Consider the following 26,049-nt stretch of genomic DNA (forward strand, 5'->3'; position numbering starts at 1 on the left):
AAAAACGTCTGTGGCTGCCAGTTTGCTAAGAATATGCGTCAGGCTAGCTGCCAGGCTATCTTTGCGTGGCTGGGACACGGTCAAAGTGCCTTGCAATCTGGTTTCTACCTCTTATCATTGTTAAGTGGCACTCCTCCCTGGTGAACATTGTCAGTGCAACGATTAGCTGGGGACCAGTCAACTGAAGCTGGAACCTCACATGCGTTTTCAATCACTTGTTTCAAAAGTGCGACAAGTCCCAGTCCAGTTCAGAGATAATGGGCAGAACGTCGTCCACAGAGCATTTTGTTTTAAGCATTCGCTTTGATCGCTCACCAGATGTCAGTGCCATTTTTGCGCCATGCTACTCACGCAGGTGCAGGAAATCTTGGTCAAACCAATGAATCTAACTTTCCTTCTAGCAACGAGAGTCAATTTAAAACATAATGGTTGGCTTTATCACAGTTTACAGTTGATTACCATCATCAACTCCTCCTTTTGACGAAAGTTGACATCAGCCCTGAAAGAGTTAATCTACTTGTGTGTCAACGTTTTACAAAAATAAAAATGTGAAGCTGTAGCCTTATCCTGAAATAACAATAAAAGATTGCTGATTAAACACGTCTGGAATCCATTTTCAACCAGGTGACCCAAAGATGTGCAGGTCAAGATGAGTGTTGATTCCAAATTGCCAACCCCCCGTCCCCTCGTCCCCCTTGTTCATGTCTGTGGGTCCTGTGACAGCCTCCCGAGACCCTGAACAGGACATCGCCGACTGCAGGATGGTATGTTTCTCGTTCCGACTGTGTGCTAAGTATCACTGCCTGCTGCAGTCAAAAGGACAAAGTCATCTGCTGACAGAAAAGAGAAAAGACACAACCCCAAACTTGGGGTCTCATGGGGGGAGGTCTTGTGCCTCGATCCCCTTTGCACAAGTATCTGTTTTAGATCCTAAAACAGGGCTGGATGCCACCGCCGCTCGGCGTTTCTCCACTCGGGACGCGTTGGCGCCGTCGTTCTCGAGCCCTGTACTTTATAACCGAGGCCCAATTATTAGGTGCAAATTGCTGCCTGCTGAACTTCCGTGTAAAGCTGATTAAAGCGGTTAACATGTTTTTTTGATTTATTTTTTTTAAATGAGTACTTTATTCAAACAAATCCGAAAGAAGAGTGCAGAGACGGCAGGAGATCGGCAACACCTTCGTTCTTCTAAGCGAAATGCACGGCGTCGAGAGGTAATTATGTCAGAGCACCTTCATGTCGGGCCGTTCAGATGCGGGAGCCGCCGAAGGTCACCGGCTATTAATCATTCGTCAAAACGCCACATTTCAGAGCATCTAATTCCGAACATCAATGAAGCCAGCAGAGCTGCTGAAAATTACAGCTTTGCTATAATTAAATGGAAAATAATTTGCTGAATAGACAAATCTGCAGAGAATGACAAAGGCAATTTGCAGGTGGCTTTAGGTTCTAACGCAGCAACAAAAAGGCCTTCTTCAATCCTGTTCCCTTCAATCTCGCCCTTCTTTATTTGCCTGGAGGTGACAGGAGCTGTAAATTTGGAACATCATCTGCATGCATTACTTAGCGGCGGGATGGGGCATCATCATGCAGACGGAGGGACAAGGCCGTTTTAAATTTGGTTATGGGCCCCGACGGTGAAATGAGTTTCCTCACACACCTCCCCATCGGGCATTTCCAAATTTCTTTAAATCTTTAAAAGATGAAGACGACAGAAATTCTGGATGCATGATCGATTATCTCCTGAACTCGCCTCGTTTTCTAAGACAGAGTCAAATGAGCCCGTCTTTGAAGGGGTGGGTACAAGACGAGGTGCCAGCTCAGCCACCTTTCAGGAAAAGGTTAAAGGTGAAGTTTTTATTTTTTAATAAATTTTATTGTCATCATTCCATGAATAGATCAATTTTTACAAAAAACAGGATTGAAAACAAATCAACCCTCACCCCTGAGAAAGAGCATGGCCAACGGAATAAAACTTAAATCTAGTAAAAAAATAAGTAAATTGATGAGGCGGATAAAAAGAATCTACTTCCTCAGTGCTTTAAGAGCTTATTCTAAAATATTATTGATTAGATCCTGCGCTGGTGAAGTTTTTAAAACAGTGGTAAAAGCAGCAATGACGCATGGCGCTGAGACACGGGCAGTGAAGAGACTGGCAGAAATGAGAAATGTGGAGACGGATGTGTGGAGTTACAAAGAAGAGAAGAATAAGAAGAAACCAGAAAAGTGGGAGAGAAATCTACAAAAGGACCGGAAAGTAGGCCGAAGTGCTATGGACATGCGACGAGGAGAGACGAGAGAAGATGTGGGCAAAAGGACACGCGAGTACAGGGGAAGAGAAAGCAAAGGAGGCCAAAGAGGAGGTGAATGGATAAAGTCAACGAAGATCTGAAGGTAAAGGGCCTGACTGGTGAGGAGGTGCAGGACCGAGCTGTTTAGAGAAAGCTGATCCAACGCACTGCGGTGGGTTGGCACCCTGCCCAGGATTGGTTCCCTGCCTTGTGCCCTGTGTTGGCTGGGATTGGCTCCAGCAGACCCCCGTGACCCTGTGTTCGGATTCAGCGGGTTGGAAAATGGATGGATGGATGATCCAACGCATCGACCCTACAGACGAGGAGCAGGAGGACAATTAGGAACACAACTCGTGAACACAATTTCAAAAAGAGGGCTCATATCAAAGCAATGCAAGTAACTTTCAAGCTTATTTTGTAGAAACCACACAAAAAGCAGATTTACAGCACAGGAATCCCATACAGTCCTAACACATATTTTAAGGTAGCTGTATTTGTTTAAATTGAAAGGTTTTCAACAATAAAGCGGCGTATTATAGGTGGAGGTTTGTTCTTACCTTGGGTTGGATTGCGCCAGAGGGTTCATTTCTTTCTCATAATGATGGCCCTGATTGACAGGCTGTGGGGAAACAAAAGGAACAACATAAAGAAGACGACTTTCACAGACGTCTCGCTCCTCACATTACACGTGTCACGCTCTTTTGCACATATCTTGGGATTGTGTGCAGTGAAGTATACAGGAGAGTTAGGAGTGTCATGAAGGAGGAGCTTCTTCATCTACTGAAGTGATGGTACCAGCTCAGCACACCACTGCATAAAACAAAAATCGCACTGGCCATCGCAGAGTTTTAGAACATTAGAAAATTTTAGATGAGATCAGGGCATTCAGCTCAAAACAGCTTGCCAGCTCCATCCACTGAATTCTTTTCAAAATAACATCAAGTTGAGTTCTGAAGGTCCCTAAAGATCTACGGTCTACCACACCACTCGGTCACTTATTTCACATGTCTAAGGTTTTGAAGGAAAACTTCCTAATGTTTGTGTGAAATTCACCCTTAACATGTCTTCGGCAGTGTCCTCGTGTTCTTGATGAACTCATTTTAACGTCACTGTCTCGATCCACTGGACTCATTCCCTTCATAGTTTCGAACACTTCACTCCGGTCTCCTCTTCATCTCCTTAGGGCTCAGCTCTTTGAATTTTCCCTACCTAACTCATCCCCTGTAGCCCTGCAATCAGCCAAGTCGCTCTTCTATGGACTTGTCTCTTTTGTAGCCCACGGGTTGAACACAATACTTTTTGAATCAGCCGCCATACCTTGGTGACACACGGCGGTACTCCTGCCAACACAGATCTAAACTTGATAAGACCAAAGCCTGGACCAGAACTTGTGCTGCATACTCCACCATCTGATCTTGCGGATGTTGTATAGAGCAGCAGAGTTTTTCTCAGCCTTTTTGATGTCACAACCCACCTTTTTTACACCCCTGGAAAATTAAGCACGATCATCAAGAGTGCTCCCCCTAGGGAAATGGAGTGTGATTGTGAGAGCAGTTGTCCACAGTGGTGAATCAAGCATGATCATCAGAATGTCCTTGGTGAATCGAGTGTGATTACAGTTAGTGTCCCACTTGGTGAATCGAATGTGACCGCCAGAGTTTCCTTGGTGAATCGAGTGTGATTAAAGTTAGTTTCGCCATTGGTGAATCAAGCGTGACCGCCAGTTTCTTTGGTGAATCGAGTGTGACCGCCAGAGTTTCCTTGGTGAATCGAGCGTGACCGCCAGAGTTTCTTTGGTTAATCATGCGTGACTACAGTTTGCATCCCCCTTGCGTGATTACCAGAATGTCTTTGATGAATCGAGTGTGACCGCCGGAGTTTCCTTGGTGAATCGAGTGTGACTACAGTTTGTGTCCCTATTGGAGAATCGAGCGTGATTGTCAGAGTTTCCTTGGTGAATCGAGTGTGATTAAAGTTAGTTTCCCCATTGGTGAATCGAGCGTGACCGCCACAGTTTCTTCGGTTAATCATGCGTGACTACAGTTTGTGTCACCCTTGCGTGATTATCAGAATGTCTTTGGTGAATAGAGTGTGACCACCAGAGTTTCCTTGGTGAATCAAGTGCGATTAGTTAGTTTCCCGGTTGGTGAATCAAGCCTGACCGCCAGAGTTTCCTTGGTGAATCCAGCATGACTACAGTTTGTGTCCCCCCTTGCGTGATTACCAGAATGTCTTTGGTGAATCGAGTGTGACTGCCAGTTTCCTGGGTGAATCGAGTGTGACTACAGTTTGTGTCCCTCTTGGTGAATTGAGCGTGACCACCAGCGTTTCTTTGCGTAATCATGCATGACTACAGTTTGCGTCCCCCTTGCATGATTACCAGAATGTCTTTGGTGAATCAAGCGTGACCGCCAGAGTCTCCTGGGGGAATCAAACGTGACTACAGTTTGTGTCCCTCTTGGTGAATCGAGCGTGATTGTCAGAGTTTCCTTGGTGAATTGAGTGTGATTAAAGTTAGTTTCCCCGTTGGTGAATCGAGCCTGACCACCAAAGTTTCTTTGGTTAATCATGCGTGACTACAGTTTGTGTCCTCCTTGCGTGATTATCAGAATGTCTTTGGTGAATAGAGTGTGACCACCAGAGTTTCCTGGGTGAATCGAGCAGGACGACAGTTTGTGTCTTCCTCCTTGGTGACTCACACCCTGATTGTCAGTGAGGGAATCAAGAAAGATCATAAGAGTGGCGACTGTTAATGACCCACTACCAGTATAAAGAATAGCAACTTGCAACCCATAGTTGGCAGCCCTCAATCGACTCAATGGTTGAGAACCATTGGTATAGACGGACTCTGCGAAACCAGGTGACACTGTCAGTGAAAGACAGCTTGTCATCCATGCCCACCTCAAGGTTGTGTACCGACTTGGTGGATGTTAACTATAATGAACCGAGCTGATCAGGGATGGGGTGCTGAATAGACAGACAAGCTGGGCTAGCAAAGGAGATCTGTTATTTTTGCCAGGCTGAGCTGGGACGTGGTGCTCCTTCACCCAGGTTGTAATATCAAAGTGACATACTGAAACTGTAGCAGATATCATGTGGTCCTCTGGAGGGAAAGTCAGGTACAGCTGTGTGTCACCCCCATAGCACCAATATGAGGAGCTGTGTAGAGAGGAGCCAAGAGGAGAGGAGCCAGCGCCAATTCTTCAGACCCCCTCCCTCGACATCTCTTGTTACGATTGTTATGATCACTTTGTCATTGTGGCTTATTGAATGTAAATTGCTGGGTAGAAATGTCAAATGTATCCAGTTTAAAACTAAGTCTACAGCATAATGAAAAGTGTGCAGAAAGTGAAGGGGGTCTGAATCAGCTGTAGTGACCTCCTCAGCCAGCAGATCCGAGGTCTGTGGAAGGACGTGGACTGTGATCCAGTAGTCAAACTCAAGTAAGAGGAATACTCCAGAATCGACACACTTAGTCCGTGACCTCAAGAATTTGAGCGGCTGTCAGGGAATAAAATAATAATAATAAAATGGCCGGCCAGGGTGTTTCACATTAATGTAGTATCTGAGTGGCCCCTTAATTTCTCTTCCTAGTCTCACAACATCTAAGCATTTTTCTTTATGCATAACATTTTTGCGAATTTCTATTATCTATTAATCCTGACTTAATACATATTTAATTGTTGCTTCTTTTAAAGATTCATCACAAAAAAAACAAAAAAACAAACTGTAATCCGGCTGACAGCAGCACATCTTATCTGACGATGAAAAAGAACTGTTCATCGCGTACCGTCTAACCTCCTAAAGAAGCCCAGCTGAGACGCAAGGCAGTACAAAGCAAACAAGGTTCAATACAAAAAAAATAAAAGAATAGTTGCAAAAAATTTAGAAATCGAATGAATCACACAAAAAAAAAAAGAAGCACAAGTGCACTCAGCAACTCCCTGGCACGTCTGAAATGAACCAGCAGGAACTGCGGGAGATGATCTGGCTTTTATAGGGTGGAGGGCGGTTCAAGGCAGTGATTGACAGGTGGCCCCACCTCTTGAGGGAACACCCACAAAACACAAGGGACAGAACAAAGGCAGCTGAAATACAAACGTAAAGAAGACGCACATACATAACATAAATTAAAGTATCAAAAGAGGCATAAAACATTAATTTGAACTTTGGTGGAGACTTGACAAATCCAAGCAGGGCAGACCCAACTCTGCAAAAGATGCCAGTTTATTTATTTCTGGATAATTTCAAGCACACATCCACATTTGCTCATCCCAGGCCAGTTTAGAGTTGGCAACCAACACTATCCAATATGGACACAAGGAGAAGGTCTGCATGGATGAAGTGACCAGGCCAAGAATATCTGGAGCTGTGAGGCAGCCACTCTGACCACTGTGCCAACGGGCTTTGTCACAGCAGAAAAACAAAGACTTTTTACTGGAAAAAGATTATCACAGTAGCTTAAGGTGCAAGGCAGGTAGCAAAAAATGCACAGGGTGCCAGTCCACTGCACGTCAGAAAAATGTTGATGAGAACAGGCCATTCAGCCCCCATAAATACCCCCAAAAAACATCAAGTCGAGTTTTGAAGGTCTGACACTACTTGGTCGCTTATTCCAAGTGTCTGTGGTTCTGTTTATGGAAAACCTTCCTTTCTCATGTTTGCGTAAAGTTTACCATTAATAAGTCTCCAACCGTGCTCCCATATTCTTGATGAACTCATTTTAATGTCAACGTCTCCATCCACTGGACTAATTCTTCATAATTTTAAACCCTTCAGTCAGGTCTCCTCTTCATCTCCTTAAGGCTTAGCTCTTTTAATCTTTCCTCATTACTCATCCCCTGTAGCCCTTGAATCAGCCTAGTTGCTCTTCTCTGGACCTTTTCCAGTGCCGTTATGTCTTTATGGAGACCAAAACTCCACCCAGGACTCCAGATGAGGCCTCACCAGTGTGTTATAAAGCTTGAACAGAACCTTCTGGGACTTGTACTCCACACATCAAGGCGCTACATAACCTCACATTCGGTTTTGCCTTCTTAATGGCTTCTGCACAGCGTCTGGTGGTTGACTGCGTTGAGCCCACTACAACTCCTAGGTCCTTCTTGTGTACCTTCCCTTGTGTATTCAAACCTCACATTTTTACTTCCTACGTGTCATACTTTACATTTACGGACATTGAACTTCATCTGCCACAATTCTGCCCAAGCCTGTATGCTGCTCAAGTTCCTCTGTGATGATTCAACAGATTGGAGATTATCTGCCAGTCCACTGAGCTTGATATCTGCACACCTTAATCAGTTTTGGGTAGAACTCCCTTTTGCTCAAGATGTTGGCAGCATTCCTTTGAGATTCTGGTCCACGTCGACACGATGCTTTGTAGACATTTCCTTTAAGAGAAGTCGTAGCAAGCACTGTTGTCAGGGTCACATCCCACATTTCTAGGGGCGGGGTTTCTGGGGTCACAACCATGACTCAATCAGCATAAAAGGTCAGCCTTTCACTATGAGCCTTATCTGAACTGTGGATGAAATCCTTCATTTTATTTTGACTTATTGTTCCTGTTATGTGACCTTGACTTTTGCCACTCTTCTGAGGTTTCGGTCGCTTCGGTTCATTTTTAGTTTCTTGGTTTCGCCTTTTGCCCGCTTCTCTCGGGTTTACTCAAGATATTAGTGACCTGTTTTCCTGCCAAGTCAGGACAGATTGCATCATTTCTGCAGATTAGTCAGCCGCACACATTCATGTCTCCTTCTTCCACATCCCTAAAGTGTTCCGTTGGGTTCAGATCTGGTGCCAGGGAAGGCCGCTGAAGAACACCGAACTCTTTGTCATGCTTGCTTTGTGATCCTGTTGGAAGATACCCTTAGAAGAGTGGACATGAAGGGATGCACACCGTCATCAACATCACTCAAATAGACGGTGGCATTCAAGTGATGACTGATTGGTATTAACGGGCCCAAAGTGTGCCAAGAGAGCATTCCCCACACCATTACACCAGCCTGGACAGTTGACACAAGGCAGGTTGGGTGCACGGATTCATGCTGTTGGCACCTACCATCTGTGTGCCTCAACAGAAATTGAGATTCATCAGACCATGTGCCATTTTTCCTGTCTTCATCTGTCCAGTTTTGGTGAGCCTGTGCCCACTGCTGTCTCAGCTTCTTGTTCTTGGCTGAGAGGTGTAGAACCCAAGGTGGTCTTCTGCTGTTGTAGCCCATATGCCTTAATGTTTGACATGATGTGCATTCTGGGATGCTTTTCTGCCCACCACGGTAATAGAGAAAGCTTATCCGAGTTATCGTTGCCTTTCTTTCAGCTGTGGGCCGTTCTCCTCTGATGTCTCTCATCAACAAGGCTGGATGGATGTTGTCACACACGTGCGATTAGGGGACAGCCAAAGGGTCCAATTTAGGGTGTGAAAACACCAGAAAAAGGGTTAGTAAGGAGTACTAACGCCTTCTCTCTTTCTCCCTACAGCACCATGGCGGATGAAGTAAATTTTCCTCACTACCGTCCCATCCAGATGACCTCACTTCCATGCAATTCTTAAGTCCTCACTTCCGTCCCACCTTGATATCTCCCTACAGGACCACAGCGGACTAAGTACATTTTCCTTGCTTCCATCCCTTTCCAGATGATCTTACTACCATTCCATTCAGATGACCTCACTTCCTGAGGACCTCACTCTTATGCAGTTCTGAAGACCTCACTTCCGTCCCACCTTGATGACCCGCCTTGATTTCTCCCTACAGGACCACAGAGGACTAAGTAAATTTTCCTCGCTTCCATCCCTTTCCAGATGATCTAACTACCGTCCCATCAAGATAACCTCACTTCCGTGCAATTCTGAAGTCCTCACTTCCGTCCCACCTTTTTGTCTCCCTACAGGACTCACAGAGGACTAAGTACATTTTCCTTGCTTCCATCCCTTTCCAGATGATCTTACTACCGTCCTGTCCAGATGATCTCACTTCCTGAGGACCTCACTCTTATGCAGTTCTGAAGACCTCACTTCCGTCCCACCTTGATGACCCGCCTTGATGTCTCCCTACAGGATCACAGGGGACTAAGCAAAATTTCCTCGCTTCCATCCCTTTTCAGATGATCTTGTACCGTTCTATCCAGATGACTTCACTTCCTGTGGACCTCACTCTTATGCAGTTCTGAAGACCTCACCTCCGTCCCACCTTGATGTCTCCCTACAGGATCACAGAGGACTAAGTAAATTTTCCTTGCTTCCATCCCTTTCCAGATGATCTTACTACCGTCCCATCCAGATGACCTCACTTCCTGAGGACCTCACTCCCTGAGGACCTCACTCCCGTCCCATTCTAAAGACCTTACTTCTGTCCCACCTTGATGACCTCGCCCCTACTTCCTGCCGCCATAATATAAAACCTGATCCATTTCTTTTCTCATTATCTTTTTGTTGTTCTACAGTACATCAGACCAGTATCAGTCTTTTGTGACTACTCATCTTATAATATATGGAGTGACTCCCATCCCCAACTCTATTTTGTTCGACTTCTATTTATTCTACAATGTTTTTTGCACCATACAGAGTAAACTCTAGAGACTGCGTGAAAATCCCAGGAGATCAGTACTTTCAGAAAGCCTCTGGCACCATCAATCACGTCTACCTACATCACTGAGATCACATTTTTGATGTGACCGTGAACTGAAGCCGCTGACCTGCGTCTGCAGGACTGTGTACGCATTGCGCTGCGGCCACACGATTGGCTGATTAGATAACTGCGTGGATGAGCAGCTGAACGGGCGCTCCTAATAATTTGCTCTGTGAGCACAGAAGAGTGAAGCGAACGCGGCCCACTCCGTGAGGTCATTGGTGTTGGGCTGGGTGTAAAGTGGGCGGCACACAGAAAATTGATCAACAGAATTTAATTTCCATTTTTCTACAACTCCGACTGCACCGTCCATCCATCCATTATCCAACCCGTTGAATCCGAACACCGGGTCACGGGGGTCTGCTGGAGCCAATCCCAGCCAACACAGGGCACAAGGCAGGAACCAATCCCGGGCAGGGTGCCAACCTACCGCAGCGACTGCACCGTTTTATTTATTTCTTATTTGTCTGTTTGATTTACTGGCTGGCTCTGTCATCACTTAATGAAGGACGGCAGCGACCACACTAGAGAGACGGGCTAAGAGAAATGGACACAGAAAAGAGTTAAGAGTGAGAAGAAATACTTGGCACTCAGAGAGAATAAAAGTATGAAATAAAGATAAGGGATCCAAAATGAAATCACTAAAATTATGACTCATAACGGTAATAATAATAATAAAAAAAAAAAAAACCCTCGAAATGCGTTTTTTGCTTAGTCTTGCCCATCTTTAGCCACCTCGCGTCAATTAAAAAGAAAAACACACAATAAATCATCATTGTCGAAAGGGCCGAGTATCGATAAGGCGCCGCCGCTATACGTGCCTCTGATTTCCAGAGCGTGACACCAGCTAGAAGTGGGATCAAATTGCAATTTAATTCCTATTCAGGCTCATTTAAATGTATTCATTTCTGTAGTGCTGTGATTTGAACAATTTTGCTTCAGCACTTTAGAATCTCCCAGATTTGTTAAATGCCACTTCAGTTCTATAAGCACCGAGCAATTTCAAAGCTCTTCTGAATAACAGACCGTAATCCTGATTATATGTGCACTGCTCTTCAGTCCTAAACTCCTAATTTCACTTCACCAAAAAAGAAACAAAAAGCTATTTAACTTTATTTTTTTTTCTGCTCTCGGTGCATATGCTAACGCACGTCAAGCTTTATTATCTCTTGTATACACGTGTATAGTCCCAGCATCTAAGGTGGGCAGCAGGGTGGCGCAGCAGGCAGGGTTGTAACCTTCCAAATGCATCAACTCCAATTTAAATGACAGCTCGGGTGCCCCTCTGTGTCCCAATGTGCACAGGAGCCTTGAATGTGCCCTTCATGACCTGGTGCCCTCTGTAGGCCATGCCTGGCACTGCATCGGACGTGCAAAAATGGACGGAAAGTAGAACTCTGGGATGGGGATGGCACAGCGCTGCAGCGTTTCGCGTTGGTGGCTGGTTTCTGTGTGTGCGTTGGGGGTCTGTTCAGAGCTATGGGAATTTTACGTTTTAAGGAAATAATTGTTAAACGGTTATGTCCATGCTGACAAGGAAACCACATTAAAGACACGACGCTCAGATGGTGCCATCAGTGTCTGACATAATGCTGATCTGTGTCAAAAAGCCAAATTAAATCCACTGTAATCATCTTCTTCTCTCGGCTGCTCCTGTTAGGGGTTGCCACAGCGGATCATCTTTGTCCATATCTTAAATTAAACCCACTGTAATAATAATAATACTAATTCTTTAAATTTACATAGTACTCTTCTCACTACTCAAATTACTTTCCATGTAGGGAGGACCCGGGAAGCAAACCCACAATCTCCTTATTGCAAAGCAGCAGCACTACCACTGCGCCACCTAGCACGGGTACATTTTGTTCTTTATTTTTGTGCTGCGAATTAAACAGAGTTTGCCCGGTTGGCATCCCAACTATTTTAGGACTTGCTCTGCCTCGTCTCCTGCACCTACAGCAGCCCCCCAGCACCGATGTTGCTCACCCCTGCACTAGGACATCCTCTCTGGCATCTTCCGTTTTTAACAGTGTACCCTGGATAAACAGGTATAAGAAAAACGGATGGATGGACCAGTAAGATATGGACTTTTTCAGGTGGCATGACCAAATTTGAGCCCCCTGTCTGTTTGCCCACACCGGGTCAGTGTTTTGGGGCTAATGTTGGCCCGAAGTGCAAATCCTACTTGGGCCATTGTAGGCTTCCCACACATATGACCAGTATGTGTGTCCCCCTTCGGCCTACACCAGTGTTTCCCAAACTTGGTCCCGTGGACCCCCCTGTGGCTGCAGGTTTTTGTTCCAACCAGACTCCTAATCAGTGACAGCACCTGATAGAACGGATCTCATTTAATTAGCTGATATTTTTCTTTTATTCTACATTCAGAAAAGCACAGCAGCATGATTTTCACATTTATTAGACATTTAGAAATATTTCTGCTTTTGCTATTAATTTAAATGCTTAACTCTCTGTTGTTGATTTCATTGTATTTTGCTCTCTCTCGGTGCAGTTTTTCCCGTTTGTTTTATCTTATTAATGACAATTAAAAAATGAGCAGAGCAGACACGCTGACAAACAACACGGAAAAATCAAAGGCTGCAAGTCCTCTGAAATGGCGATACAATGGGAAACAAATAGTTTTTTTTATTTTTACCTCCTCTTTGCTCGATCAGCTGCTGCTGCACAGCCCCGGGCCTGATTAAATCTCTTGCCACAAACTCTCGACTTGCGGGACTGAGTAATTCATATTTTACTTTAAAATTTAAAAACGGAATAAGAATCTGAAAATATAACAACATCACATTAAAGTTTGATAAATTCTGAAAAGAAGGATACCAAACATATATATGTAGGTTTTAAAATAAGCCTGAGTTAAAGTGAGACAAACAACGTGACATAAAATCGTTGAAACAAAATCCTGGCACTTTTAGGCTTAGGATGTTATACAGTGCATCTGGAAAGTATTCCCAGCGCTTCATCACTTTTTCCACGTTTTGTTATGTTACAGCCTTATTCCAAAATGGATTAAATTCATTTTTTTCCTCAGAATTCTACACACAACACCCCATAATGACAACGTGAAAAAAGTTTACTTGAGGTTTTTGCAAATTTATGAAAAATAAAAGAATTGAGAAATCCCATGTCCATAAGTATTCACAGCCTTTGTCATGAAGCTCCAAATTGAGCTCAGGTGCATCCTGTTTCCCCTGATCATCCTTGAGATGTTTCTGCAGCTTCATTGGAGTCCACCTGTGGTAAATTCAGTTGACTGGACATGATTTGGAAAGGCGCACACCTGTCTATATAAGGTCCCACAGTTGACAGTTCATGTCAGAGCACAAACCAAGCATGAAGTCAAAGGAATTGTCTGTAGACCTCCGAGACAGGATTGTCTCGAGGCACAAATCTGGAGAAGGTTACAGAAACATTTCTGCTGCTTTGAAGGTCCCAATGAGCACAGTGGCCTCCATCATCCATAAGTGGAAGAAGTTCGAAACCACCAGGACTCTTCCTAGAGCTGGCCGGCCATCTAAACTGAGCAATCGGGGGGAGAAGGGCCTTAGTCAGGGAGGTGACCAAGAACCCGATGGTCACTCTGTCAGAGCTCCAGAGGTCCTCTGTGGAGAGAGGAGAACCTTCCAGAAGGACAACCATCTCTGCAGCAATCCACCAATCAGGCCTGTATGGTAGAGTGGCCAGACGGAAGCCACTCCTTAGTAAAAGGCACATGGCAGCCCGCCTGGAGTTTGCCAAAAGGCACCTGAAGGACTCTCAGACCATGAGAAAGAAAATTCTCTGGTCTGATGAGACAAAGATTGAACTCTTTGGTGTGAATGCCAGGCGTCACGTTTGGAGGAAACCTGGCACCGCTCATCACCAGGCCAATACCATCCCTACAGTGAAGCATGGTGGTGGCAGCATCATACTGTGGGGAACTGGGAGACTAGTCAGGATAAAGGGAAAGATGACTGCAGCAATGTACAGAGACATCCTGGATGAAAACCTGCTCCAGAGCGCTCTTGACCTTGTCCTGCTGAAAGATGAACCGTCGCCCCAGTCTAACGACCCTAAGCACACAGCCAAGATATCAAAGGAGTGGCTTCAGGACAACTCTGTGAATGTCCTTGAGTGGCCCAGCCAGAGCCCAGACTTGAATCTGATTGAACATCTCTGGAGAGATCTTAAAATGGCTGTGCACCGACGCTTCCCATCCAACCTGATGAAGCTTGAGAGGTGCTGCAAAGAGGAATGGACGAAACTGGCCAAGGATAGGTGTGCCAAGCTTGTGGCATCATATTCAACAAGACTTGAGGCTGGAATTGCTGCCAAAGGTGCATCGACAAAGTATTGAGCAAAGGCTGTGAATACTTATGGACATGGGATTTCTCAATTTTTTTATTTTTAACAAATTTGCAAAAACCTCAAGTAAACTTTTTTCACGTTGTCATTATGGGGTCTTGTGTGTAGAATTCTGAGGAAAAAAATGAATTTAATCCATTTTGGAATAAGGCTGTAACATAACAAAATGTGGAAAAAGTGATGCGCTGTATGTGTACAACCTGACACACTGTCCAGGTGGAGAAATTCTGAAAGAGAAATTGGCAGGCCTTTATTTTGAGGGATGGGACGTGAATATTGAGTGAAGCATGATGGTGTTATGGCCAGTTTACATGAAAACAGGCCAAAACGAGGCTGGGTTAAAAGGGTTAAATTGTCATCTTCATGCTGCTTTGTGATTTTTTATTTATTTTTTTATTTATATAAAGTGCCTTTTTGGTGGTGCCCCACCTGAGATGAAATGTAAAATAAAATGGCTGACTGAAATTGGGGAGTCAGGTCTTTTCATCCACCCGCTTCCCTCAACGCGTTCTCTTTCTCCAGCGCGTCACCGCCATATTTTAATCAAAGAAAACGGCCCTCCGGCTACTCATTTCTGACAAGGGTGGGGGGGGGGGGGGTGGGGGGGGGGGGGAAGAGACAGGTTTTCACCTTCGGATCAATAAACAATTTCGTCTCCTACAACACTGATAGTTTTGTTTCGGTGCAACTTTTAAGATTTCCTGCTGTGAGGTTTAACATGCTTGACTAAAACTCAGCTACATGAGCTCTGGAGGGACTGTGGTGAGCCGGTTAGCCAAATGAGGGAAAGGCTGTGTTGGAAAATGAACAAAATATATGAGAAAGAGCCATTTAAACAAACAAAACAAAAAAATAAAAATAAAGGAGCTCCAACGGGTGGCGCTGTTGCCACACGCTAAAGCTTCCGCACAGGGAAACTGACGGCAGGTGAAAGAACAAAAGCCCAGATGCCTCATTCAGAGTGAGCGGCACGGAGAGCTCCATCAGATATTAACAGTGACACATCGCTGTTTCTCCCAAACAATCCAGAAAAAAAAAAAAAGAAAGTAAAATAATAAATTGCGTTTTTTAGTGTGGCCTACAGTGTGACGCCTTCATCTTGGTGCATTCAAGAATGGAAGCCTTCTGCAGCTTCAGATCCTCATCTAAAAGCAAACGGCTTCCTTCATTGAAGCGGCGCAGTAAAAGAGGCTTTTGTCTGATTTATGTAAAGAACCTGTGGGGTCCGCTCCTTCAATAGACTGTTGATCTTTGATCGCTTCGCGGAATCTGATATTCCGGGTGTCAAAGATCTCGCTTTACATTCGCCGCCAACTTCTCTGCCGACGTGCTATTTACAGTAAAGGACTGCTTAATGTCTTTTCTTTGAAAAACATCTGACCCCGTACAGTAAATGTGTAAATCAGTGCTGCAGAAGGGCACAGAGAGGACGGGGTCCTCCATTAGAGACACAGGCGGCTAATCATCACTGCTGGCAGGAAGTGCGCCCCCTAGTGGGTCGAGTATTGAATCATAAACCACCAGTGCACCTCCTAGTGGCTAAAATGTTAATGCAAAACTGCCACTCAAGACTGTCATGGTTGCCATCTACTGTACTGTCTACCGGCTTGAATGGGGTGAATACTCATAGCATCAATGACTTGCTGCTTTATATTTACATTTGACTTAAATCACTTTGCAGAGATCAGTATCAGAAAAGCCCAATTAAACCCACTGTGTATAAAAATAAAATGTGAAAACTTCTGAAGGCAGTGGCGGATATTAGGTATGAGTGATATGGGCAGCACGAGGCTTCAAAAAAATTAAAAATGGTGACTACAGCCTGAGCCTGCAGACTTAATACTGCAGACATTAGAGAGCGCCCCCCCCCCCCCCCCCCCCCCCCTTACCATTCATAAATGGTGCACAAACAGGATTATTAGACTTCCATGAACATTTGGAGCGCTAGGCGTGGACGGGAGACGGCGCCCCTCGGTGTCCATAGCGGGAAGTCAGTATTAGACCTTGACAGCTGGGTTGGGTGGGGCTCTAAAACTGACTTCCCGCTATGCCAGGTGTGTGTTCCAGTTTACAGTGAGACTTACAGGCGGCAAGCAGGAGTTCCAGGTGGTCGTATCATCGCTGCTGGAACTGATGCTGACATTGCAGTTGTAGACTTGTGATGCACTTAAGCCAGCTGAAGTCCCATCATTCTCCAGCTCCTCGTTCTGTTGCCTTCTGAGACTTGCCAGCATGTGCAGCTCGGATGCACTCATTCGAGTCGGCACGTAATTCCGCCAGTCATAATCCTGAAAAAATGAAATACAATCTACCTTAATAAGATGACAAGTGTCGGTGTATTTATGAGTCTGCACAGTTGCGGTGTCTCTGTCATTCCAACAGAGGGCAAATCACAAACATTTGTTGTAATAAAATGCATTGCATTTATCATTCCAACAGATGGCACATCACAGACATTAACACTGCTTTTACAAATCACCTGTAAAATACAATGTAGACACACGCATTATATTTGTCATTCCAACAGATGGCGCATCACAGACATTAACACTGCTTTTACAAATCCCCTGTAAAATACAATGTAGACACACACATTGTATTTGTCATTCCAACAGAAGGAGTATTGCTAAAATTAACACTGCTTTTACAAATCCCTTGCCAAATGCTATATAACACAAACATATGTATTGCGTTCGTCATTCCAAGAGATGGCGCATGACAATCATTAACACTGCTTTGACAATTCTCATACTAGATGGTATATAACAGAGACATATACACTGCATTTGTCATTCCAACAGATGGCACATTACAAAACATTTGTAGTGATAAAATGCATTGCATTTATCATTCCAACAGATGGTGCATCACAGACATTAACACTGCTTTTACAAATCCCCTGTAAAATACAGTACAACATAGACACACGCATTGTATTTGTCATTCCAACAGATGGAGTATCACTAACATTAACACTGCTTTTACCAATCCCTTGCCAAATGCTATATAAAAGTAATGAATTATTATTATTATTATTTTTATTATTATTATATAACACAGACATATGTATTGCATTTGTCATTCCAAGAGGTGGTGAATCACAATCATTAACACTGCTTGACATTCTCATACTAGATGGTATATAACAGAGACACATACACTGCATTTGTCATTCCAACAGATGGCACATTACAAAATATTTGTAGTGATAAAATGCATTGCATTTATCATTCCAACAGATGGTGCATCACAGACATTAACACTGCTTTTACAAATCCCCTGTAAAATACAGTACAACATAGACACACGCATTGTATTTGTCATTCCAACAGATGGAGTATCACTAACATTAACACTGCTTTTACCAATCCCTTGCCAAATGCTATATAAATGTAATGAATTATTATTATTATTATTTTTATTATTATTATATAACACAGACATATGTATTGCGTTTGTCATTCCAAGAGATGGTGCATCACAATCATTAACACTGCTTGACAATTCTCATACTAGATGGTATATAACAGAGACACATACACTGCATTTGTCATTCCAACAGATGGCACATTACAAACATTTGTAGTGATAAAATGCATTGCAATTGTCATTGCAACAGATGGAGTATCAAAAACAGTAACAATGCTTTCATGATTCCCATACCAAATATAATGTAACATAGACTATGCCCCTACAGCATAATGTGAATTTCCCTTTGGGATTAATAAAGTATCTATCTATCTACAAGCAGCAGTGTTAATATTGTTATTAGCCAATTTTGGTACATTCCTAATCCCACCCCCATCTTTAATTTGATATATACTGGTATGTCCATAGCTCCCGCTTTGCTACTGGCACTGCTTTAATCTTAGTTTAACAATCTCACCATAATGTATTTTAGTTGAAAGAAATGATCGTCTTTTTACCTTCAAGTTGTCAATGGTTTTCATGTCTTAATACTTTGTATGACTTCTTGCCAGAAGCCTACATTAAAATATACAGATTCTCAGCCTTGACTTTCTTGGTGAGTACAGCTATCTGTCCACGTTCACTACAAGTAGCGGGGCGACTCACACTCTGTATGGACTGGGTCTTAGGAAAGAAGCCTCGCTAATATGGCAATTGGGGATGGAATACAGACATATGCACTTCATTTGTCATTTCAACAGATGGCGCATCACTAACATTAACACTGCTCTTACAAATCCCATGTAAAATGCAATATGACAGACATATGCATTACATTTGTCATTCCAACACATTGCGCATCACAAACATTAGTAATAAAATGCATTGCCACTGTCATTCCAACAGATTAATGATGCTTTCGTGAATCCCATGCCAAATGCAATATAACATAGACCAAAGCATGACATTTGTCATTGCAACAGGTGACGCATCACAGACATTTGCTGTAATGCATTTTATTATAAATGTTTGTGGTGCGCCATCTGTTGCAATGACAAATGCAATGCATTGTAAAACGACATGCATTACATAATGTACAGTACTCCAATAAATGGTGCACTGCAAATGTTAATGCTGAGGTCTACATTTATTACAGAGATTTTAACACATCTTCGATGAGGAGCACAGCTAATTAATTATAAGTATAGGGAAGCTTAATTTCAGGTTTTAAGGTCAGTACTCTCATGTGAACAGAGTACAGTGAAATTGGTATTTGTATATTCTGCAGTACCTAAACTAAAGCGTTACTGGTATTTTTTTTTCGACACTGACAGAACTATTAATAAAGAGTTTGTTTCCCATGAACAGATTGTAAATCACGGACATTACACTGAAATACTGAGGCGTCTACGGGAATATATCGGGGGGGGGGGGGGGGGGGAACGTTCAACGAAATGGCTCACATAACACTAGATGTTACACCACGATGACGCTACTACACCCACTGCATTGACAGTCTGACCAAAAACAGAGTGTGCTTGTCACTTCACACTCCACGTACTTGTCAGATGTCACTTCACAAATTTTTTCTCAAATTTATACTGGCTCCAGCAGACCCCTGTGACCCTGTGTTCAGATTCAGCGGGTTGGAAAATGGATGAATGGATGGATGGATGGAAGAAGATTTGCTACCATGTTAGAAATACAGCAAAAACAAAAAAAAAGCAGGTGGTTCTTGATATGCGGTAACAAAAGACGAGCACAGGAAACGTCTTCTGGGAATGGAAGAAGTGCGGAGACAAGTGGACTGCACCTCAAGGAGAGGATTTTCAAATTTTTTCAACAATTCCAGGAATTTTTGGGTCTTGCCTCGTACTTGCAAAATTTCAGCCATTTTGGAAAAATGCTCAGTTTTTGAGTCCCGCCCACCCAACCATTAGAATCCCCTCCACAATAAATTTTTTAAAACACCATATAGCATAAATTTTAAGTTGGACTAACAACAACCTAACATGCTCAATTGCGTGAAAAATCAGCTCAACCGTTTTTGCACGATCGATGAACAAACACACAGACAAACAAACAGAGACGATACAATTTGAGGGTTGAAATGAAGTCCTTAAGTTGGCAAAATGGATAAATATCATCAAACAAAGCTGGAAAAATTCACAAGAGAGACAAGAGGGTGTGCTGGATTTCTTAATATAGATATGAGGGGGGGACACAAAAATAATGAGAATTTTTTTCGGAAGGCTGGAGGTGCGTTAGTTCCGACGTTTGCTGCTAAGTGCGAGTACTCGACTGCCGTCCACATCATTTGGCCAAGCGGAGTCCGTGAAGTGCTCAAGCGATTGGGTGATGCAGGGCAGAGAAAACGACCCGAATTCTGGCAATCAGGCGAGTCGCTTCTGCATCACGACAACACCCCGGCCCACACAGCACTGAGTGGGTGGCAGTTTGTCACGAAAAATGGAATGACAACACTTTCCCACCCCCTTCACTCCCTGGACTTTGCACCCTGCAATTTTTTTTCTTTTCCAAGAATGAAGAGGGACCTTTAAGGAAAGCGTTTTCAGGATGTAGAGGAGGTCAAGAAGCAAAACGATGGAGCCACTGAAGGCTGTCACTTTACAAGAGTTTCAGAACAATTTTGAACAATGGAAAAAGCGGTGGGACAAGTGTATTGCATCTTAGGGTGAGGATTTTGAGGGCGATTAAATTTACAAAATGTTCTGAGAAATACACAATTTAAAAAAAAAAATTCTCGTTATTTTTGGGTCTTGCCTCATATCTGCAAAATTTCAGCCATTTTGGAATAATGCTCAGGTTTTTGAGTCCCGCCCACCCAACCATTAGAATCCCCTCCACAATCATTTATTTTTAAAACACCATATAGCATACATTTTAAGTTGGACCAACAACAACCTAACATGCTCAATTGCGTGAAAACAGTTTTTGTGTGATCGACGAACAAACAGAGATGATACAATCTGAGGGTTGAAATGAAGTCCTTAAGTGGGCGAAATGGATAAACAACATCAAACAAAGCTGGAAAAATTCACAGGAGAGACAAGATGGTGTGCTGGATATCTTAATATAGATATGGGGGGGGGGGACCCAAAAATAATGGGAATGTTTTTCTGTAGGCTGGAGAAGCGTTAGTTCCGACGTTTGCCACTAAGTGCGAGTACTCGACTGCCCTGTGAATCATTTGGCCAAGCGGAGTCCGTGAAGTGCCCAAGCGATTGCGTGATGACGTGCAGAGAAAACGAACCGAATTGTGGCGATCAGGAAAGTTGGCTTATGCATCATGACAACACCCCGGCCCACACAGCATTGAGTGTGCGGCAGTTTCTCACGAAATTGTCCCTCAACCCACCGCCCCCCAACTCCCTGGACTTTGCGCCCTATGATTTTTGTCTTATTTCCAAGAATGAAGAGGGACCTTAAAGGAAAGCATTTTCAGGATGTACAGGAGGTCAAGAAGCAATGAAGGCTACCACTTGTGTTTCAAAACAATTTGGAACAACGGAAAAAGAGTACCACGTCTCAGGGAGAGTATTTAAAGGATGATTAAATTTATAAAATGTTCTAAGAAATACACAATTAAAAAAAAAAAATTCTCGTTACTTTTGGGTCTTGCCTCGTATTTGCAAAATTTCAGCCATTTTGGAATAATGCTCAGTTTTCAAGTCCTGCCCACCCAAGCATTAGAATCCCCTCCACGATAATTTTTTTTGTTTAAAACACCACATAGTATAAATTTTAAGTTGGACCAACAACAACCTAACATGCTCAATTGCATGAAAATGGGCTCAACTGTTTTTGTGTGATCGAAGAAACTAACAAATAGACAAACAAACAAACAGAGACGATACAATCTGAGGGTTGAAATGAAGTCCTTAAGTGGGCAAAATGGATAAATATCATCAAACGAAGCTGGAAAAATTCACAAGAGAGACAAGAGGGCGTGCTGGATTTCTTCATATAGATATGAGGGGGGACCCAAAAATAATGAGAATTTTTTTCGGAAGGCGTTTGCCGCTAAGTGCGAGTACTTGACTGCTGTCCACATCATTTGGCCAAGTGGAGTCCGTGAAGTGCTCAAGCGATTGCGTGATGAAGTGCAGAGACAACAAACCAAATTGTGGCGATCAAGAAAGTGGCTTATGCATCATGACGACACCCCGGCCCACACAGCATTGAGTGTGCGGCAGTTTGTCACGAAATTGTCCCTCAACCCACCGCCCCCCAACTTCCTGGACTTTACGCCCTGCGATTTTTGTCTTATTTCCAAGAATGAAGAGGGACCTTAAAGGAAAGCGTTTTCAGGATGAAGAGGACGTCAAGAAGCAAACAACGGAGGCACTGAAAGCTGTCACTTTACAAGAGTATCAAAACAATTTGGAACAATGGAAAAAGTGTACCGCGTCTCAGGGAGAGTATTTAAAGGGTGATTAAATTTACAAAATGTTCTGAGAAATACACAATGTAAAAAAAAAAAAAAATTCTCATTATTTTTGGGTCCCCCCTCATAATTCTGAAGGGATGGGATGAGACTTGAAGGTATTTTGAAATCCATTTGTAGCCACGTTACATGACTTGAGGACTACAGCTCCCAGCAGTCATCACTGTGGCCCTGACTGGATGTCTGAGGAGAGCGAGGGGGCTGCTGGGGACAGGATCAGTCAGCGGGAGATTTAAAAAGGATGAGAGTGAAGAGAGAGGCCCCGTCGTTGGTGTCCGAGTTCACCCGTCTGTTTTGTCAACTATACCGTCACCTGTGGATTATCTTATCGTCTTTTCCTGGATCATCGCGCCTGTATGGATGTGTGGACTGTCTTGTGTTGAGTCGTGAGTCGGGATTTGTCATCGTGCTTCGGCAGAGGGAGCACTCCCAAATCTCACCACCTCAGAAATACCGGTTGGGATGGTCTATGCATTACTTAGAGCAAGCTGTTCACTGGATCGCCATTTATCTTCTTCATTTCACACCTTCCGCATATTGGGCTGTATTATTAGAGTTTGTCGTTTGGGTTTATCATCGTTTTTGTTGCCGTTTCCATATCGAGTTACTTTTGTGATCACCGATCGGGAGGCTGGGGAGAGTTTGGTGCGGTTTAATGTTTAGTTTGATTTCTCCATCTATTTTTTATTCAATATACTCACTTTGATTATTATTCCAGCCCTGTGGTTCCGTGTCTCTGTGTGCGAGTCGGGCCAAGGCTGGGTGCATTCCTGGGGTCCCAACCGAAATAAATAAATCACCATCCGCGCAGAAGAGTTGCGAGTCTTAGCGGCACTGTACCCGCCACCCCTTTAATATATTTTAAAATGCCTTTCAGGTATCTTGGAGTGACAAGGGTGCCATCTTAAGATATCCTCATATGCACTTCACACATGCTTAGCTAGACTTATTATCAGATATCTCAAATTCATTTCCAGATAGCACATACATTCATTTTGTGATATCTCTAAAGGTTAATTTGGCTTGCCCTGGTGGGCATCTTGTTCGTGACAGACAAACTGAGTTGTCATTTATTGAAACAGTCCTGGACTTCTAATGACCATTCGCTTTGTCACGGAGGTCAATTTTTGCAAAGTTTTGCTAATTCCTGACTGTGTCTGATGTCTGGTTTTTGAAAGAGCACCCTCACCCTCCACCCCACCAAAGAAAAATAAAATGTTCTAAAGTATCCAAGATTGTCTTTCTATCTGTCTGTGTGCCCACTATAGACCTCCAGATCTCTATTTGATGCATACTGTATATACGGTGACAGATGGCCAGGATCATTACCTATCCGGGATGCTAGCCGAGTGGAAGGACCGAGAGGAGAGAGCACGGTTGGGACATTACTTCCTCCGGGATGCTAGAGGGCAGCCCCCCAGGTTGCTACAACACCACAGATCCCAGCAGGGCATACTGGGAGTTGTAGTTTGGAGCCACCAAGGGGTGCTGCAGGTACAGTCGAGTCCTCTGTGGCACCCACCTAGAAGTGCTTCCAGAAGAAGGTCAAGGACCACCTAGAGCACTTCCGGGTGCACTATAAAAGCAACCGCCTCACCATTAGTCAAGGAGCCAGAGTCGGGGGGAGGTGGACAAAGCTTGCAGGAGGAAGAGGAGTGGAGGCGAAGAGAAAGAGAGGAATGAAGGAAGGATTGCGCTTGTTTGTACATTTGGTGCTTTGTACTGTGCTGTGTAGTGGGGAGCAACAGAAAGGCGCTTCCCCACTTAAGTGACGGCGTGCTGTCTGACAAGCCTCATGTCTGGGGTTGGTGGTCTGTAACACATATGACGGTCCTAAGTCTTCAGACCCCTTCATTTTTTCCACATTTTGTTTTTTTCGCTGCCTTGTGCTAAAATCATTTACTGTGGTAAAATAATGAGACTTGCAGACTTGCGGAAAAAAAAAACGATATAATATTCGATCAAAAATCAAAGACATTTGACAACAAACAGCATGTAGTTGGTCGTTTTTATAGACAAAAATGGTGCCCGGAAGGAAGTACGAGAGGAAATGAAGTCATGACAGGAGAGGCAGATGTGACGTCATTATGTGGGGATCGGAAAGTGATGTCATCATATGGGGACCAGAAGTGACGTCATCGTATGGGGACCAGAAGTGACGTCAGCACGCTGAGCCGGAAAGTGACGTCATCTTATGGGAACCAGAAGTGACGTCATCATATGGGGACCAGAAGTGACGTCATCATATGGGGACCAGAAGTGACGTCATCTTATGGGGACCAGAAAGTGGCGTCATCACACTGAAACGAAAGTGATGTCATCAGAAGGGGACCAGAAGTGACATCGTATGGGGACCAGAAGTGACGTCATTGTATGGGGACCAGAAGTGACATCATCATGCTGAGCCGGGAAGTGGCATCACGTGGAGCCGGAAAGTGACATCTTATGGGGACTGGAAAGTGGCGTCATCACAAGAAGTGACATCATCGTGTGGGGACCGGAAGTGACATCATTGTATGGGGACCACAACTGACATCATCATATGGGGACCAGAAGTGATATCATCATGCTGAGCCGGAAAGTGACATCACCCTGAGCCGGAAAGTGACATCATCTTATGGGGACTGGAAAGTGGCGTCACACTGAAACAAAAGTGATGTCATCAGAAGGGGACCGGAAGTGACATCATTGTATGGGGACCAGAAGTGAAGTCATCATGCTGAGCCGGAAAGTGACATCATATGGGGGCCGGAAAGTGGCGTTATCACACTGAAACAAAAGTGACGTCATCAGAAGGGGACCAGAAATTGGTGTCATTACGTTGAGCCGGAAAGTGATATCATCATGCATGATGTCACGATGGCCTTGGAAAGCACCATGGGCCACTGTTATGGCAAATTTGTCTGGAAAAATTTCGGAAAAGAAAGTTGCATATTTGTGCAATACCAATCAGGCAAGTTGCACAAATCGGGTAGTGACGTTCCCATCCAACATTGTCTACTACAACTCTGTGATGTCATGCTGGCCGCACAAACCCTCATGGGCCACTGTGGGGAGGAAAAAAAAAAAAGTTTGCCTGAGCTGGGCGCATGACAAATATGTCTTAGAAAAATTCGGAGAACAAAGTCACCAGAGAACTCAGCAAATCCGTTTTGGTGAATTTCGCCAAACTTCTCTCCGTTAAGAATTATGAAGACCACTGTGCTCTTGGGAACTTCAATCCTGCAGACATCTTTTGGTGGCCTTCCCCAGACCTGTGTTTAAACACAACCCTGTCTGTGATCTCTGAACTTACTTTGACCTCATGGCCTGGTTTTTACTCAGTGGTGGGACCTTCTAGAGACAGCTGGGTGCCTTCACCAGTTAGTCCAATCAGTTGAATTGACCACAAAGTGGACTCCAAACAAGGTGTAGAAACACCTCAACAATGAGCAATAGAATGGAATGCCCCGGAGCCAAAGCAAAGTGTCTGTTTTGATTTATAAAAATCTTTGTTTTCGCTTTGTCATTCTGGGGTTGTTGAGTGTTGACTGATGAGGTGAAAAATCGAATTTCAATGATTTTAGCCACAAGGCTGCAAGGTAAAAAAAAATGTGAAGTGTGAAGAGAGGGTACATAAAGCCAGGGAAGACATTTTGGGCGAACCATGGCAACAGCATCAATCACTGATGCTAATACCTTGGTGGGAGTGCGGGTGAGGTGATTGGGGTTCTAGTTGGACAGACGACCTGGGTGGGTTGTGGGGTGTTGCGTGGGTGAGGTGGCTTCGCTCGCTCACTCGCCCGCTCTCTCTCACTTGCAAAGCCCCAATGTAAAAGTGCTGAAGGCCTGTAAGCCGAAATGTTGTGTTTCATATTAAAAAAGCAAGCTCTACAATCTGTCTGTCAATGACAGGAAA

General features: G+C 44.0%; 1 protein-coding gene across 1 annotated transcript in view; it reads right to left on the reverse strand.

The window, feature by feature from the left end:
* Positions 1 to 26,049, reverse strand: part of cfap20dc (CFAP20 domain containing) — a 248,480-nt gene that overhangs the window by 45,736 nt on the left and 176,695 nt on the right. Inside the window, exons 14-15 of the mRNA XM_028824600.2 lie at positions 16,360 to 16,563; positions 2,849 to 2,910 (exon numbers count right to left, since the gene is read on the reverse strand). Coding sequence (XP_028680433.2) covers positions 2,849 to 2,910; positions 16,360 to 16,563 — 266 coding nt within the window. The remainder of the gene's footprint in view (positions 1 to 2,848; positions 2,911 to 16,359; positions 16,564 to 26,049) is intronic.

This window comes from Erpetoichthys calabaricus, chromosome 18, assembly GCF_900747795.2.
Source record: "Erpetoichthys calabaricus chromosome 18, fErpCal1.3, whole genome shotgun sequence".
In the NCBI taxonomy this organism is placed as follows: Eukaryota; Metazoa; Chordata; class Cladistia; order Polypteriformes; family Polypteridae; genus Erpetoichthys; species Erpetoichthys calabaricus.